The 16,827-nt window shown below is 40.3% G+C and overlaps 1 protein-coding gene across 1 annotated transcript in view; it reads left to right on the top strand.

Annotated features, from left to right (window-relative positions):
* The window catches only part of ELP4 (elongator acetyltransferase complex subunit 4), a 159,098-nt gene that overhangs the window by 13,851 nt on the left and 128,420 nt on the right, over positions 1-16,827 (top strand). The window contains exon 3 of the mRNA XM_076343502.1: positions 9,341-9,462. Coding sequence (XP_076199617.1) covers positions 9,341-9,462 — 122 coding nt within the window. The remainder of the gene's footprint in view (positions 1-9,340; positions 9,463-16,827) is intronic.

Genomic DNA, 16,827 nt, shown 5'->3' on the forward strand with positions numbered 1-16,827 from the left:
AAAATGATGTGTCCTTACACTGAATGTAAATATTTTTTATTTGCTAAAATGAAAATTCCTTATTGTTTTGCCAAATATGTTTTGGAAGGGTATGGCAGTGTAAGAACCTCTTTAGTCCTGTTATATTACGAATAAGTCTATCACTCAACAAAATGAATTATAATCTTGGATAGGTCAGTAAGAGGGTTTCTATCCCTGTTTCCCATTGCTTCACGTCTATAGTTTGTTCTAACATTTCAGCATTTCAAATAAAATTTGAGTAAAAATTCTTCTTAACTACTACAGCCTTATTTCCTCTTAGTTTTAGTTAAATAATCATCAACACAGAGTATGATTTCTTATATTTATCCATGCTTTATGGAGTTTCCATGTTATGTTTGGCACTTGAGCATGTTTACTGTCTAAGGAATAATTAATATCAAAAATGATGATCCAGAAAGACTCTCTGTATAGTTGCAGGCACATACACAAACCATAAAACACTTGGACTAAATGAGATCATAGAATCATAGAATAGTTTGGGTTGGAAGGGCCTTTAAAGGTCATCTAGTCCAACCCCCCTGCCGTGGGCAGGGACATCTTCAACTAGATCAGGTTGCTCAGAGCCCCATCCAACCTGACCTTGAATGTTTCCAGGGATGGGGCATCCACCACCTCTGTGGGCAACCTGGGCCAGTGTTTCATCACCCTCAGTGTAAAACAGTTCTTCCTTATATCTAGCCTATACCTACTCCCCTTTAGTTTAAAGCCATTCCCCCTTGTCCTGTCGCCACAGGCCCTGCTAAAGAGTTTGACGCCATCTTTTTTATAAGCCCCCTTTAAGTACTGATAGGCTGCAATAAGGTCTCCCCAAAACCTTCTCTTCTCTAAGCTGAACAACCCCAACTCTCTCAGCCTTTCTTCATAGGAGAGGTGTTCCATCCCCGTGATCATTTTCATGGCCTCCTCTGGACCTGCTCCAACAGGTCCATGTCTTTCTTGTGCTGAGGACTCCAGAGCTGGACGCAGTACTCCAGATGGGGTCTCACCAGAGCAGAGTCGAGGGGCAGAATTGCCTTCCTCGACCTACTGGCCACGCTTCTTTGGATGCAGCCCAGGATATGATTGGCCTTCTGGGCTGCGAGCGCACATTGTCGGCTTATGTCCAGCTTTTCATCCACCAGTACCCCCAAGTCCTTCTCGGCAGGGCTGCTCTCAATCCCTTCATCCCCCAGCCTGTATTGATACCGGGGGTTGCCCTGATCCAGGTGCAGGACCTTGCCCTTGGCCTTGTTAAACCTCATGAGGTTCACACAGGCCCACTTCTCGAGCTTGTCCAGGTCCGTCTGGATGGCATCCCTTCCCTCTGGCGTGTCGACTGCACCACTCGGCTCGGTGTCATCTGCAAACTTGCTGAGGGTGCACTCGATCCCACTGTCTGTGTCATTGATGAAGATATTAAACAGTACCGGTCCCAATACGGACCCCTGTGGGACGCCACTCGTCACCAACCTCCATCTGGACATTGAGCTGTTGACCACTACCCTCTGGATGTGACCATCTAACCAATTCCTCACCCTTTACTGAACAGTCCACCCATCAAATCCATACCTCTCCAGTTTAGAGAGAAGGACGTTGTGGGGGACCGTGTCAAAGGCCTTACAGAGGTCCAGATAGACGACATCTGTAGCCCTTCCCATGTCTATTGATGTAGTCACTCCATCATAGAAGGCCACTAGGTTAGTCAGGCAGGACTTGCCCTTGGTGAAGCCATGGTGGCTGTCTCCAATCACCTCCCTCTCCTCCGTGTGCCTTAGCATAGCTTCCAGGAGGAAGCTATGATCTTCCATGATCTTCCCAGGCACAGAGGTGAGACTGACTGGCCTGTAGTTCCCCGGGTCTTCCTTTTTTCCCTTTTTAAAAATGGAGGTTGTTTCCCCTTCTCCAGTCAGTGGGAACTTCACCGGACTGCCACGACTTCTCAAATGTGATGGATAGTGGCTTAGCAAATTCATCTGCCAGTTTCTTCAGGACCCGCAGATGGATCTCATTGGGTCCCATGCACCTTCGGGTGCCTTAGATGGTCTTGAACCTGATGTTCTCCCACAGTGGGTGGCTCTTCATACTCCCAGTCCCCGCCTTTGCCTTCCGTGGCTTGGGCGGTGAGGCTTGAGCACTCGCCGGTGAAGACTGAGGCAAAAAGTCATTGAGTACCTCCGCCTTCTCCATATCCCAGGTAACCAGGTCTCCCGTTTCATTCCGGAGAGGGCCCACATTTTCCCTAGTCTTCCTTTTATCCCCGACATACCTACAGAATCTTTTCTTGTTGCCCTGATACTGGCTTATACTCCATTGAATGTCATAGAATCATAGAATCATTAAGATTGGAAAAGACCTCTAAGATCATCGAGTCCAACCGTCGACCCAACACCACCATGCCCACTAAACCATGTCCCTAAGTGCCTCATCTACACATCTTTTAAATACTTCCAGGGATGGGGAACTCAACCACTTCCCTGGGCAGCCTGTTCCAATGTTTCACCACTCTTTTAGTAAAGAAGTTTTTCCTCATGTCCAATCTAAACCTCCCCTGGCGCAACTTGAGGCCATTTCCTCTCATCTTATCGCTTGTTACTTGGGAGAAGAGACCGACCCCCACCTCGCTACAACCTCCTTTCAGGTAGTTGTAGAGAGCAATGAGGTCTCCCCTCAGCCTCCTTTTCTCCAGACTGAACAGTCCCAGTTCCCTCAGCCACTCCTCATAAGACTTGTTCTCCAGACCCTTCACCGGCTTCATTGCCCTTCTCTGGACACGCTCCAGCACCTCGATGTCCTTCTTGTAGTGAGAGGCCCAAAACTGAACACAGTACTCGAGGTGCGGCCTCACCAGGGCCGAGTCCAGGGGCACGATCACTTCCCTACTCCTGCTGGCCACACTATTTCTGATACAGGCCAGGATGCCATTGGCCTTCTTGGCCGCCTGGGCACACTGCCGGCTCACATTCAGTCGGCTGTCAACCAGCACCCCCAGGTCCTTTTCTGACAGGCAGCTTTCCAGCCTCTCTTCCCCAAGCCTGTAGCGTTGCATGGGGTTGTTGTGACCCAAGTGCAGGACCCGGCACTTGGCCTTGTTGAATCTCATACAGCTGGCCTCGGCCCATTGATCCAGCCTGTCCAGGTCCCTCTGCAGAGCCTTCCTACCCTCGAGCAGATCAACACTCCTGCCCAACTTGGTGTCGTCTGCAAACTTATTGAGGGTGCACTCGATCCCCTCATCCAGATCATTGATAAAGATATTGAACAAGACTGGCCCCAAAACTGAGCCCTGGGGAACACCACTCGTGACCGGCCGCCAACTGGATTGAACTCCATTCACCACAACTCTCTGGGCCTGGCTGTCCAGCCAGTTTTTGGCCCAGCGCAGAGTACACCTGTCTAAGCTGTGAGCCGCCAGCTTCTCGAGGAGAATGCTGTGGGAGACGGTGTCAAAGGCCTTCCTGAAGTCCAGGTAGACCACATCCACAGCCTTTCCCTCATCCACTAGGCGGGGCACCTGGTCATAGAAGGAGATCAGGTTGGTCAAGCAGGACCTGCCTTTCATGAATCCGTGCTGGCTGGGCCTGGTGCCCTGGTTGTCCTGCACATGCCTTGTGAGCGCCCTCAAGATGAACCGCTCCATAATCTTCCCCGGCACCGAGGTCAGGCTGACAGGCCTGTAGTTCCCCGGATCCTCCTCCTGGCCCTTCTTGTAGATGGGCGTCACATTGGCAAGCCTCCAGTCATCCAGGACCTCCCCCGTTAACCAGGACTGCTGATAAATGCTGGAGAGTGGCTTGGTGAGCTCCTCCGCCAGCTCCCTCAGCGCTCTTGGGTGGATCCCATCTGGCCCCATAGACTTGTGAGTGTCCAGGTGGCGTAGCAGGTCATCGACTGCTTCCTCTTGGATTACGGGGGGTTCATCCTGCTCGCCATCCCTGTCTTCCAGCTCAGGGGGCTGAGTACCCTGAGGATAACTGGTCTGACTATTAAAGACTGAGGCAAAGAAAGCATTAAGTACCTCAGCCTTTTCCTCATCCTCGGTGACAATATTCCCCCCCCCCCCCCCCCCCGCATCCAGTAAAGGATGGAGATTCTCCTTGGCTCTCTTTTTGTCATTAATATATTTGTAAAAACATTTTTTGTTGTCTCTAACGACAGCGGCCAGATTGCGTTCTAGCTGGGCTTTTGCCTTTCTCATTTCCTCTCTACATGACCTAACGAGATCCCTGTACTCTTCTTGAGTTGCCTGCCCCTTCTTCCACAAGCGGTAAACTCTCCTTTTTTTCCTGAGTCCCAGCAAGAGCTCCCCGTTCAGCCAGGCCGGTCGTCTTCCCCACCCGTTCTTCTTATGACGTATGGGGACAGCCTGCTCCTGCGCCTTTAAGACTTCCTTCTTGAAGAACGTCCAGCCTTCCTGGACCCCTTTGCCCTTCAGGACTGTCTCCCAGGGGACTCTCTCAACCAGTGTCCTGAACAGGCCAAAGTCTGCCCTCCGGAAGTCCATGGTTGTGGTTTTGCTGGCCCCCCTCCTTACTTCACCAAGAATCGAGAATTCTATCAGTTCATGGTCACTAAGCCCAAGATGGCCTCTGACCACCACATCTCCCACCAGTCCTTCTCTGTTAGTAAACAGCAGGTTGAGCGAGGCACCTCCCCTGGTAGGCTCACTTACCAGCTGTGAGTTGTCTTCCACACACTCCAGGAACCTCCTAGACTGTTTCCTCTCTGCCATGTTGTATTTCCAGCAGACGTCCGGGAAGTTGAAGTCCCCCACGAGAACAAGGGCTAGCGATTGAGAGACTTCTGCCAGCTGCTTGTAGAATGCTTCATCCACCTCTCCATCCTGGTTGGGTGGTCTATAACAGATTCCCAGCAGGATATCTGCCTTCTTGGCCTTCCCCCTCATCCTTACCCATAAACACTCGACCATATCGTCATCACAATTGTTGAACTCTAGACAATCAAAACACTCCCTAACATACAGAGCCACCCCACCGCCTCTCCTTCCTCGCCTGTCCCTTCTGAAGAGTCTATAGCCATCCATTGCAGCACTCCAATCGTGGGAGTCACCCCACCATGTTTCTGTGATGGCGACTAAGTCATATCTATCCTGCTGCACAATGGCTTCCAGCTTCTCCTGTTTGCCGCCCATGATGCATGCATTGGTGTAGATGCACTTGAGCTGGGCTATCGATTTCACCTCCAGCATTGGCATGCCACCCCTAGGCTCATCTCAGGTGAGCCTGGTTTTATCCCCTTCCCCCTTCAAACCTAGTTTAAAGCTCTCTCGATGAGCCCCGCCAATTCATAAGCAAGAATCCTTTTCCCCCTGTGAGACAGCTGAACTCCATCTGTCGCCAGCAGGCCTGGTGCTGTGTAACCCTCCCCATGATCAAAAAAGCCAAAATTCCGCCAATGGCACCAGCCCCTGAGCCACGGGTTGATCAGGTGTGTTTTCCTGCTCCTTTCAGTATCCTTCCCTGCCACTGTAGGGATTGAGGAAAACACTACCTGTGCTCCTGATCCTTCAACCAGTCGCCCCAGTGCCCTGAAGTCCCTTTTGATCGCTTCTGGACTTCTCTCTGCAACCTCATCGCTGCCAGCCTGTATAACCAACAGCGGGTAGTAGTCGGAAGGCCGTACCAGACCAGGGAGTTTCCTAGTAATGTCTCTGACCCGGGCCTCAGGGAGGCAGCAGACTTCCCTGTGGGACGGGTCCGGTCGGCATATTGGGCCCTCTGTTCCCCTCAGAAGGGAATCACCTATGACAATTACCCTCCTTTTTTTATCTTAGCAGAGGCAGTCATAATGCGTGGGGCTGACTGCCTCACCCTAGGCAACCCCCTGGATGGACCTTCATCTACATCCTCATTTGCCTGGCCCTCAAGTTCCAGGGCCCCATATCTGTTGAGTAAGGGCAACTGGGAAGGTGAGGGAGGCTGGGCCGGGGTTCGCCTGGCACCCTGAGCAGGGACCTGTTTCCATTCCCCCCTGTCACTTAGGTCCCCTCCTTCTGCCTGGTGGCAAGAGGGCAGGGGATCCTCTGCTTTTTGTGGAGCCTCCATCTGCTGCCTTTGCCTCAGGGATGGTAGGGTGTGGCTCCACCAATCTATCTCCCGCTCACACTCCCTGATACTCCTTAACCTTTGTCAGTTAAGTCCTGTCCATATGCAATACAACTTAGTGTTTCTGTGCCTCAAATGATGGTGAATTTTAACCTGTAGATAAAAAAATCAAGATTTTTGATCACCAAAGATGAAGTAAATGTTACAACTGAGGATCCTTCCAGACCGCCTGTCTAGTGTTCCTTTTCCTTTTTTGTTCAAAGGAAGGGAGGTCTAACAAAATTGTCTCCCTCCACTGACATCTGCTGCAGTGATGTGATTATATGGGAGGCTTGGCAGCTTCTTTCAGGTAGCTCAGACAATTTTTTATAAAAAAAAATAAGATATCATGCTGTCACTTTTGCTTTCTAGAGGGCTTTGGTTCTTAAATTGAGAGCTTCATAGATGGAGATTAGCACATGGAAGTCAATATACTGTGAATAATATAATACCAATTATATTGCAGTAAGCAACCAAAGCATAAATAACTAGAGAGAGCCAGCGTTTAGGGGGCAGGAGCTGTATGTGTTCCTGGATTCCATTTATAAGGGAGAATTATTCTGCATATGGGGATTTCTGGGAAATCTGGGAACTTCGGCTTCTGGGAAGCAGTTTAAGATCTAAGCAGGCTCGAAAGACTATATGTACAAAATAAGACTGTAATACTTCTTCAAAACTTTAGGCAGTGTCAGTTCTACTTTTTGCTTCTGCAACTGTAGTGCTTCAGTTTTATCTGAATTGAGTCTTGTCTCCACCCTAGTCTCATACATGGACCTACGTCCTCAGTCACAGCACAACGTATGGAGCTCAGTTACTAGGAAAACAATTTTTCAGTAACACTATTAATGGCTTTTTAAGCACGTGATATTTAATTAAGAGCTCGAAACTTTCAAAGAAGTTGCAGTTTGTAATTCTGTAATGCTTTTGGAAATCAGTCCTGCTGAAGTTTTAATAGGGAACCCAGTGCTGTCAACAGTAAGCATTTGTCAGTACTGTACTTTTCACGGTACTGATCTGTCCATATTTTTCATTGGACTGTTACTTTTAAAAAAGATAAATGTGTTATCGGAAGTATATCAGAAGGCTAATATGGCCTACTAAGCATGTTAACAGTATCAAAGGTAAATTATATTAATACAGTCTGAGTTCTTAAAACCCTCAGACTCTGCAATAAGCTGGATATAGCAATGGCTAGTACTAGTAGCAATTGTGTTGTAATTATTGTATTCCCTTTGGCTTATTTGGATGTGCAGTTTTATGTAATTTCCTGTCTTAGCAACTGTGTTATGGAGCATTTTTCTCTATCTCGAGATGTTGCTTTAGAGTCACTTTTAGTTCATTTCTTGGGTTTAATGAAAGGGAAACTTTTAAATAAGTATTTCTCCTTAACAACGAAGTAGGTAATCTTGATGTTATATCTTTAGGGATTATTCTGAAGAAGGAAGAAGAAAGAAATGAAAGAAATAAATTTTCTAAATTTTAAGTGTATACCTTTTAACTTTAAAAAAAAAAGTATCCCAAATACTAAATTTAAAAGTGAAATAAAAAAAGCAGGAAATAAATTCTGTTTTGCCCAATATCCCATGGAGGATGGGGAATATCTGTGGGAGAACTGTTCCTTCCCCAGTGAATTTGAAAACTTGTGGTGTATATAAAGTGTCAGTACTTGTGTATGATATCAGGAGCATAGCAGTGCAACGCTATTTTTCTGTGATTTGTTTCTTAAGTTTCCCCATTGCTATTAATGTTCTTTCTTCTTTTTGGATATACATCTCCTTTCTTCCTTTCCTCCCACTCCACTTCATTGGTTCTTTTTGACTCTTAAGCTCCGAAACATACTATTCTGGTACATATCAAAGTTACATTCTTTTTGTTTTCCTTCTTTAGTATTTTTTACAAGTTAGATATGAATGACAACTTTCTTATTTTCAGGCTTTGTTACTGGTTTTGTGGTTTTTCTTTTAATATTTTGTATGTGATTCATAATAGGGAGGAAATTGTTTCCAAGTCACACAAATAATGGATTAAGAGTCTTGTTCGTTGTGTATAAAGAAAATCTATCTCTCTGTATTTTTCTGCCACAACATCCCTGTGTGTTATCTTTCAGCAGCCAGATTAAGAGATGAAAAAGTGAAACCTTACTTGCGTTGTTGCATTTACTTTTCTCCCAAACAAAATATTTCAGATATTTTTCTAAATAAATGTCAGAAATATGTTGCTCCAAAGGGCATGATCTAAAATTTTACTGGACAATTAATCGGGTAGTTATATTGTTAGGAATGGTTTTTGCTAGCATTAACATCGCTATTGTTTATATTTTCTAAAAATAAAGAAAATCAGAGGTGGTTTAAATTTCAGTTGTTATTTACTCATTCACTTCCCCCATAGTTTTGAGTTATGATAAGTTTTAATTGTATGAAGCTTATTAAGACTTTCTGATTCTGGTAATTTCTGATACTTAACTTGCAACAAAGAAGCTGAAGGAAATATCAGCCTTTCTGAAGTCAGTGGGAGTTTGTATTTTTATTTCAGTAGGCTAGTATTCACAATGTCTGTTAACAAGTATTGTCTCACTTCTTAAACTATAAGTTCATGTGTCTTTTGAATGTGTTCCTGATTTTGCTCTGGTTAGCTTTCAAAAATGGCCTTGCAAATTGTCTATTTTTTCAATATATCCATTTGTTTTGCCTATTTTTGTAGTTCTCACAGTTCTGAAAGCAGTAAAGATGTAAGAATGTCTCTATAAGAAATTATACCTTTATATAGCTTTAGCATGCCAAATATGATTAAATTTTGAAAAGCATCAATTAATAGATATTTTAAGCAACTTGATTAGTATTTTAAGCATTAAGAATATAAACATTAACATAGTTCTCCCAAATGAACAAAACCCCTTCTCATTAAACCATGATTTTGGTCATCTTAGCTAATACTTTTGGGAAACTTTGTTAGGAAGATAGCACTATTGCTGTATCCCATCCAGATCTTAGAATTAAATACATGATTGAGAACTATTTTTCTGGCTTGAAAAATTAGGAATACAATATTATCAAGCATTATTTTTAAAGCTTTGGAATCATATTTTACCTATTATCTCTGTTGTACATTATATACTCTAGGAGGTAGACCAGAAGAGGGCTTTCATAATGTTGTGAAAATACAGGTGGGTGATTTATCTAACACAAAAGAAAAAATTCCAACCGTTCTTGTTTTCACAGAGGAAGATAAATACGGTCTTTACTCCAATTTGCTGTTCAAGTATTTTCTCGCAGAGGGAGTTGTCTGTGGACATGACTTGTTTGTTGCTTCTGCTAAAGAGCATCCTGACCACATCTTAAAGGTAAAGAAGACTCATAGCTTTTGACAAGTAAAGCTGTAATCTCTTGACGAATTTAAATACATTATAAAGTGTATATATTGTGTAGTAAGAAATTAATTAATCTTGGTGATTCATAAGAATGTTTTGGGAAGTGCAGGAGTATTTATACTAGCCAGATTTGGGAATTAAATTTAGCTCGCTAGCCTTTGTCTGCAGACAATGGGGTAAGATCCTCCCAAGGCCAAATCAGGCTGGGAGCCTACTTATCCTTTTGATTATGGACGAAAACCAGACAGACTAGCTGGCTTAGTTGAATGGTTTGAGTAAACCCAACTGTTTACAGTTTCCACCTGCCTATCAGGAAGAGTAGTTAAGCTGCTTCCAATATATTGTGGTGGAAACAGTGTACAACTTGTATAGATATTTATTGTAGTTTCCTATAGAAAGAAAAATATTTAACATCTGTACAACTTCTTTTACATGTACTTTTCATTCTGACTGTCTTTTTTCTACTAGGAAATATGGTCAGCTTTGGATCAGGTCATATAGAAAGGTTCCTTTCAGACTTTGGTGAGCTCCTAATCAAACACTGATAGTTTCCATGATAAAGAAATTATATAAGGGAAAAAGCCTGATCAACACTGCAAAAAATGCTGAAGTGTGAGGATAATCTTACAAAATTTCATTAAATATTTTATGTCTTTCTAAGGCTGCTTTTTTCTAATATCAAAAGTAACATATAATTTACTGATTACTTCTGCATCAAGTGAAGTCTGGGTATTTCCTTAAGAGTCTTCAGAGACTGTTTCTGGACAAAATGATTACTTTTCTTTTTTCCTACCTAGTGATGGTAGATTCTATGCCTTATTTATTCAGTATTATCTTCAGTATTCAGGAAAAAGTATATTCTTAATGAAATTATGTGATTGTGGTTATGAAAAATCTAATAATTTTTTTTATGATCTTGACCCTAAGGAGGGTTCATTTAGGGGTGAAATTTCTATCATTTGTTCTTGTGGTTTAGAATATAGCCTAAACAAATAGGTTAGAATTTGATTGTGATGTACGAATTACATAAGAACGTGCTATATTTTTAAATAATATTTGTTTTTAAATAACTGATAATCAAGTCATTGACTCTCTGACCCTACAATACATGATCATTGTTTTTCTCATCAAAATTAAATTATTCAAATGAATATTTTTGTTGCATTGCGTTAAAATTTCTTAAAATGGCGTAATAACATACATTTTATTCTTCTTTCATTTACTTTTGAATCAATTGTTTATAGCATGTCATATTTTTCCTGGCTTCTGTTCTTTATGCTTTTGCAAGTTAATCAACAGACATTGTTACATACATCTATTCTTCTTGTACCAGTTTGAGTTTGTGGTCAGTTAGTTCGATGTGACTTACTGAGCTCTGTTGTCTGATTTGCAATAAGTTTTCCTTCTTACTTTTCAGGGGTAGACACTAGGTAATAATACTGCATTCCTCTGTTGTAACTCTATAGTGTTGTTACTATAAGAGATTATAAATGGACGGACAATATTACTGCAGGAAAGTTGAGGAAAACATAATTTTGTCTTGTTTTCTTCCTCCATTTGTGTGTTTACATATCCAACAGTACTCTTGTCTATGCTTTTCTACTCTTACCTTGACTATTCAACACTTCCTTTGCTTAACAGACAAGGCACAGTAGAGTTGATTTCTCTGATTTGTATTGCTGTCTTGAAATTGCTTCAGTGAAGTAACCCTGTAATATGCTAGATGTCAAACTAGAAAATGACGTACTTTCACACTTGGAAAGCTTAGGCACTTCTTGAAATACCAATATGTATTACCTAAAAAACATTATTGTCTCACCTGGAAAAAGTTAATCTAAGACTGGCATTGGCCACAGTTAGGTCTCCAAATCACAGAGGTAGAATAGTTTTCCCTGTAACTGTCTCACTTGACTTTTAAAACAGAGGACCTTCAGGTGCTTCAAGAAGTCCTCTCCTGTCATAAAAATGAGCTGTTTGGGATTTGGATGTCTTTACCAAGTCAGGATTTTAATATAACATATCTGACATGACAGATATGCAAATAACATTGCATTTTATTTAATAACATTAGTAATTAATTTATTTTCGGTATCTGATTGGACTGTATTCTTTACTGGAAAGGCAACATAGATTTAGTACATATCAACCCGAATTATACATTTTATGATTGTTTTTTGTTTTATAGAATTCAGGTATGGATTCAATATATTCTTTAGCTAGTATTCTAATTAACTTGTATTTTACATAAAGGCAATTCCTTAACTGCCTTATGTCTGTATTGTGTGGTCAATCTATTTATACATTCAGTTCTCTGCTGAGATGCCATAATTGCCCTATTCTAATTTTATTATGTGATTGGAAGTTTCTTGAACCTATAACCAAGACAAATATTGCTGGTAGTAGGAAGGGGAAAAGACATTCTTATAGACCATAATTATCTTGAAATTGTGTATAACTAAAAGACAAGCAGAGGATAAAAAGCCCTGATCAGCTGCCTAAGATATATTATATTACTACCCACCAATTTATCCATCATCCTTTGAAAACATATTCATGCCTTTTGTAGTCAAAACTCCTTCAGGAAATTGGCATTAAGATGTAATGCTGAAAAATTATACACTTCTGGTAAAACGTACAGAACTCTATACATGGTGTTTTGTAGAAAGTATTTTAAACATTTGAGAGCATTTCTGTTCAATCTATATTCTTCAATGAAAAGCAACTTTTTAGTATAAGGGCGTAAGAACTGGGAATAGTGTACAATATAAGAAATAGCATGGTATACTTCTGTGAGTCATCATAAAATAAAACTGATTGCATTGGTAAATGGAAAACTAGTTTAATAATGAAATAACTGAAGGAAATACTGTATCTTAACATTCCATTTTCAGTACCATACCTTATTAAGTTTAGACTACAAATTATGAAAGGCTGTTACGTGCTCAAGCTCAAAAACAAAGAGAAACTAATAAAATAGGTGGGGTTTTTTCTTGTATCTATTTCCTTAACTTCACTGTGTTTAGTGGCTATATTTTTTTTATAATTCAGCATTCTAAAGTTAATGCCAGCTATTTTGAAGTTGCATATAGTGTATGTCTTTGAGAATGGAACATACAAATTTGAGTATATGGTTATATTTATTACAGAGAAAATCTTAACTTGAACACTGTTATGCTTTTTGTAAGAAACAGCAAGCAAGGGGTTTGAATATTTCCTTGAACACCACTGTAGCCAAAATTAGAAGAGGCTTGCATCCACTCCAAGTTAGGCTGGGTACCAAACTGACTTCTGGAAGCCATAAAAATACAGGAACAATATAACAGCTTAGTTCTTTACACCCATTCTCCTTGTTAGTGCCAAGATATGGTTCCAGTCTTAAAAAAAAAAAAATCTGTGTCTGTGGCGGCTGCATTTCTATATTTCTCACTTTTCCTGTTTCAGATTTGGCTTCAATTTGGATTCAATTTCTAAAATTGTAGAACTACCTAAACTGCCTATATAAGAATTTCTTTGCCTGAGTAATTATTTTATCTAGACCTTGGGGGGGAACTGATTCTCACAGGTTTTAATGAGAAAAAATTGAATTATATTTGCCAGTTATGAGCTCATCTTAACAATAAAGAGTGCTCTCTGTTATGTTGCTTTTACCGTGGAGCCTGTGCAAAGTTTGTCTCAAGAGGAAGGCTTACTGGTCATTATGCGTGCTGGGAAACAGAAACCAGCATCCCCTGAAGCCCAAAAATTTCCCTGTGGGATCCTGGCCATGTTACCTCAATGACCATTGCATTGGGAACCTGGAAGCCTGAGGGGGAAGAGTGGGAGATCCAGAACTGCTTTCTAGAACTGCACCTGTTCATCTGCTGTGGAAAAGTTGAAGAACATTTCGTGCAATTACTGCATTTTTATGGAATTTCTGTTTTCAAGCTGGAATTTTATTACAGGGTACTTATGGACTCTGTTGAGATTGCCTTTTGGAGACTCTCTTACAAGAGAGGATAAAGAGCACATCCTTCAAGGAAAAAAGCTTACTTTGACATAGTCTATGAGCCTGCTGCTTATGTTGGGGATGCTTTTCCTACCTCTGCTATAGAGGATAGCCTTCTTAGAAGGAAATGCATTCCCCAAAATTCTACCCCCAATCAAGTCCTTTGAGGTTTCCCATACTAAGGCATGAAGCGGTATTTACCTTGTACATCTGGTGTTATTGTACTTCCAAGTTTGAAAATGAACAATGTGCAAACAGTTTGCTCTCTGGAGTACTACACAGAAGATTCTCTTGAGTAGTAAAGCCCTTAGTGTGCCCATGTATCAGATACACAGCTTCACTGTGTTTGCTGGACCTGAAGTCAAGTCAGTCAGGAGAAACCACACCAGCAGTCTAGGGAACCACAGTGAAAGGGAAAAATGCAGCATCACTTGGTGAGGAAGCTGGGAGGTGCATGTAGAGAAGTATAATAGCTTATTAGAAAACACTAGGGACAAGATTAAAAAACCTCCAGGAACAAGTTTTTAAAAATTCTTACCAAGCTGAAAAGATCTCTAAAACAAAAGTGAAAGTTTATTTTAAATATGTCATTTTGCTTATGTATGTCATTTGGAAAAGACTGAAAAAATTCCACCTCCAACAAGCTGGTTATACTGAGCAGACCTGAAGAACAGAAAGTGCACACTTACTCTTTTCCCACTGAAAAGATGAATGCAGAAAGAATCTAGTAAAATGTACTTTTGTTATTTCCAGGGTTATTTAAAAAACAACAATAAACAACCCACTGAGCTTCAGTGTTGTATTACTGTGTATGCAAACAACCTCTTGAAAGAAAGCATAGCTGTCTGCATGGACTTTTTTATTCCAGCAAAGTACATTCAACCATGATGCTTACATTTTTCCCTCATAGATATGACTCTAAACCATTGCTTTGTCAAAAGGAAGAATGCAAACCTGGAAGAAATGATCAGGTTGGTGACCAGGGCTTTCCAAGCTTCCATTTTCAGAGAGTGCTGTTCTAAGTCCTTCCTGTCTCTTTGCTATCTGGTGTTGTGAAAGAAGCTGTGTATGAATGCAAGAGGTATTTTTTCTGTCATCTGTCATTTTTAGATGCTGCATAAAGGCATTAAAAGCATAACAACTTGAAAGGTGAAAATATATATGCAAGCAGGGCTACATTCCTATTATCCTTTTTTTCCCAATTGTATTTTCAAAATACATGAGCTTGTTACAGTGATTCAGCTGCTGCATGCTGTTAAATGTTATCACTTAATACACAGAAATCCAGTTACAGTTACAGCACTAGTGAACTTTCCTACCACCTTTTATCTCTCTTTCCGAAGTAAAGATAGCCTTGTGGCACAAAGACTAGGGTTGAAGCTAACCCTGGCAGCTGTCTCAGAGTTTGAAAGTTCCTTTGAAAAATCTAATTTCTTTATTATATAGCTCTTGTTCATCTATTTACTTTTCTTGCTCGCATGTTGGGTAAATGGAATATCTATTTTACATTTTTCTGTATTGAAATGCAAATATTTTAATTATATTGTAATATAATTTTCTGCATTACAAAATTGTGTTATAAACTTGACAGAAAAGTTGTATGGGTGTGAAAGAGGATGCTGGAAAAAAATAATCGCTTCTGTTTAAAAAGAATGAAATCCTTTTAAGCAGTACCCACGCTGAGAACTCTCTAAAGTGTAAAGCTTAGTCTTTGTCAAAACTTCAGACCAATGTAATAAAAAGATTTTCCAGAACCAGAGGAAGTAAATGTTTGGCTTAAATTTCAGGTTTCCTATCTACCAATCCTTGGCTGTTTATTAGGATATTTTCTTTCATTATCTTAGGTATGAAATTATGTTTGTTTTAAGCACAGATCTTTCTTAGCTGATTAAACGTATCATAAAAGTAGTAGCTTAAAAAACCCAAATGTTTAGGCTTCAGTGTTCACAAATAACTATTTTACAAATCTAGTTGGTAACTTTGTAGAATTTATTTGTTCAATTAGTGAACTATTGCTTACAGTGTTCATCTCTAAAGGTGTTCATGAATAACTTTGTTATTACTAAATCTGTTTAGGCCAGTGCGTTATACACTGCAGCATAGTTTACAGAATTTTAGACAAGGGCACTCTCATTTTTAGTTAGTTTCTTCACATTACTTTTTTTAGTATGTCGTTCCCTTTTTTGTTGTATTTATCTTTTACTTACTTAAGCATCATGAACTGATTCAGAAAAAGATGAAATAAAAAAAAAAATCATCTAATTTTCTCGTATGCATTCCTGGGTTTCAATGTTGTGAAGTGGAGCCATAGTGCAAGGAAGTTAGAGCAAAGAGTTCTATGACTTGACTGCAGGGTTTACTTCTGTGTATGTGAAGTAGAGAATACATTCTCATGGGTTAAAAAAAAAAATACCCCTTAGAGTACTTTCAATTAACCTTTTTTATTTCATAAAACAGAGGAATATTACTCCCCTTTTCTCTTCACACAATTCTCATTTATCCTGGGTTGACATCATTTGGTCTTTTTGAATGTCAAAGAAAAATTTCCGTAGAACAGCCTTACCTAGAGGTGGATATAAATTGTTGTACAAGGGCCACTGAAAGGAGAAAAATTCTGTATCCAGTCATTTGTGTTCTTTAACAATAGACCTTGTCTTCACAAGTGTTTACAATCAAAACAGAATCCTCCCCCCTTTTGGGAGTAGGATCCTTTAAACTGACATTTATATAATACATTATTGAAAAGAAAATATTTACCCTTCCTGACTTACCATCTGGTGTCCTTTAAATACTAAAAATTAACATAATGAAAAAGAGCCTTAAATTCATGTGAGTTTAAACTATTTAAATATCGTTGCAATTAGAGAACAACAGTGAATCATACTCCCTTTAATATTTTTTTATTTCACATTTCTTTAATCATACCTGTGATGATATTGCACTGCAAAATAGTTGCATAAAACCATGTGAACAACATATTTATTGATACATAAATAGATAATGTTTTAAATTCTTAAGTACTATTAATTATACAGTTATTGAAACCCGTAAGGATCAAAGGTTTTTATATAAGAGGGATTTCACATACAGCTTGGATTATGTTGCTAAATAATAGCACAGTAGTACTTCTTTAGCATTGTAAAATAGCTTAGAGAGGAGTATGATGCCTATAGTTGGTGTAATGCATTGGTAATTAAGAGGGTGTGAGGTTAAGCTTCATTAACTGCTGTGGGATTGTATCTTGGATTTTATTATCCCCTAGAGAACATAAGAAGTGAGAGAGGTCAAACTGTTAGAATCTGATTTTGCTTCGTGCATCTGCCAAAACAAGGCAAGCAAAGTAATGTGGCAGC

The sequence above is a fragment of the Aptenodytes patagonicus genome, chromosome 7 (assembly GCF_965638725.1).
Source record: "Aptenodytes patagonicus chromosome 7, bAptPat1.pri.cur, whole genome shotgun sequence".
In the NCBI taxonomy this organism is placed as follows: Eukaryota; Metazoa; Chordata; class Aves; order Sphenisciformes; family Spheniscidae; genus Aptenodytes; species Aptenodytes patagonicus.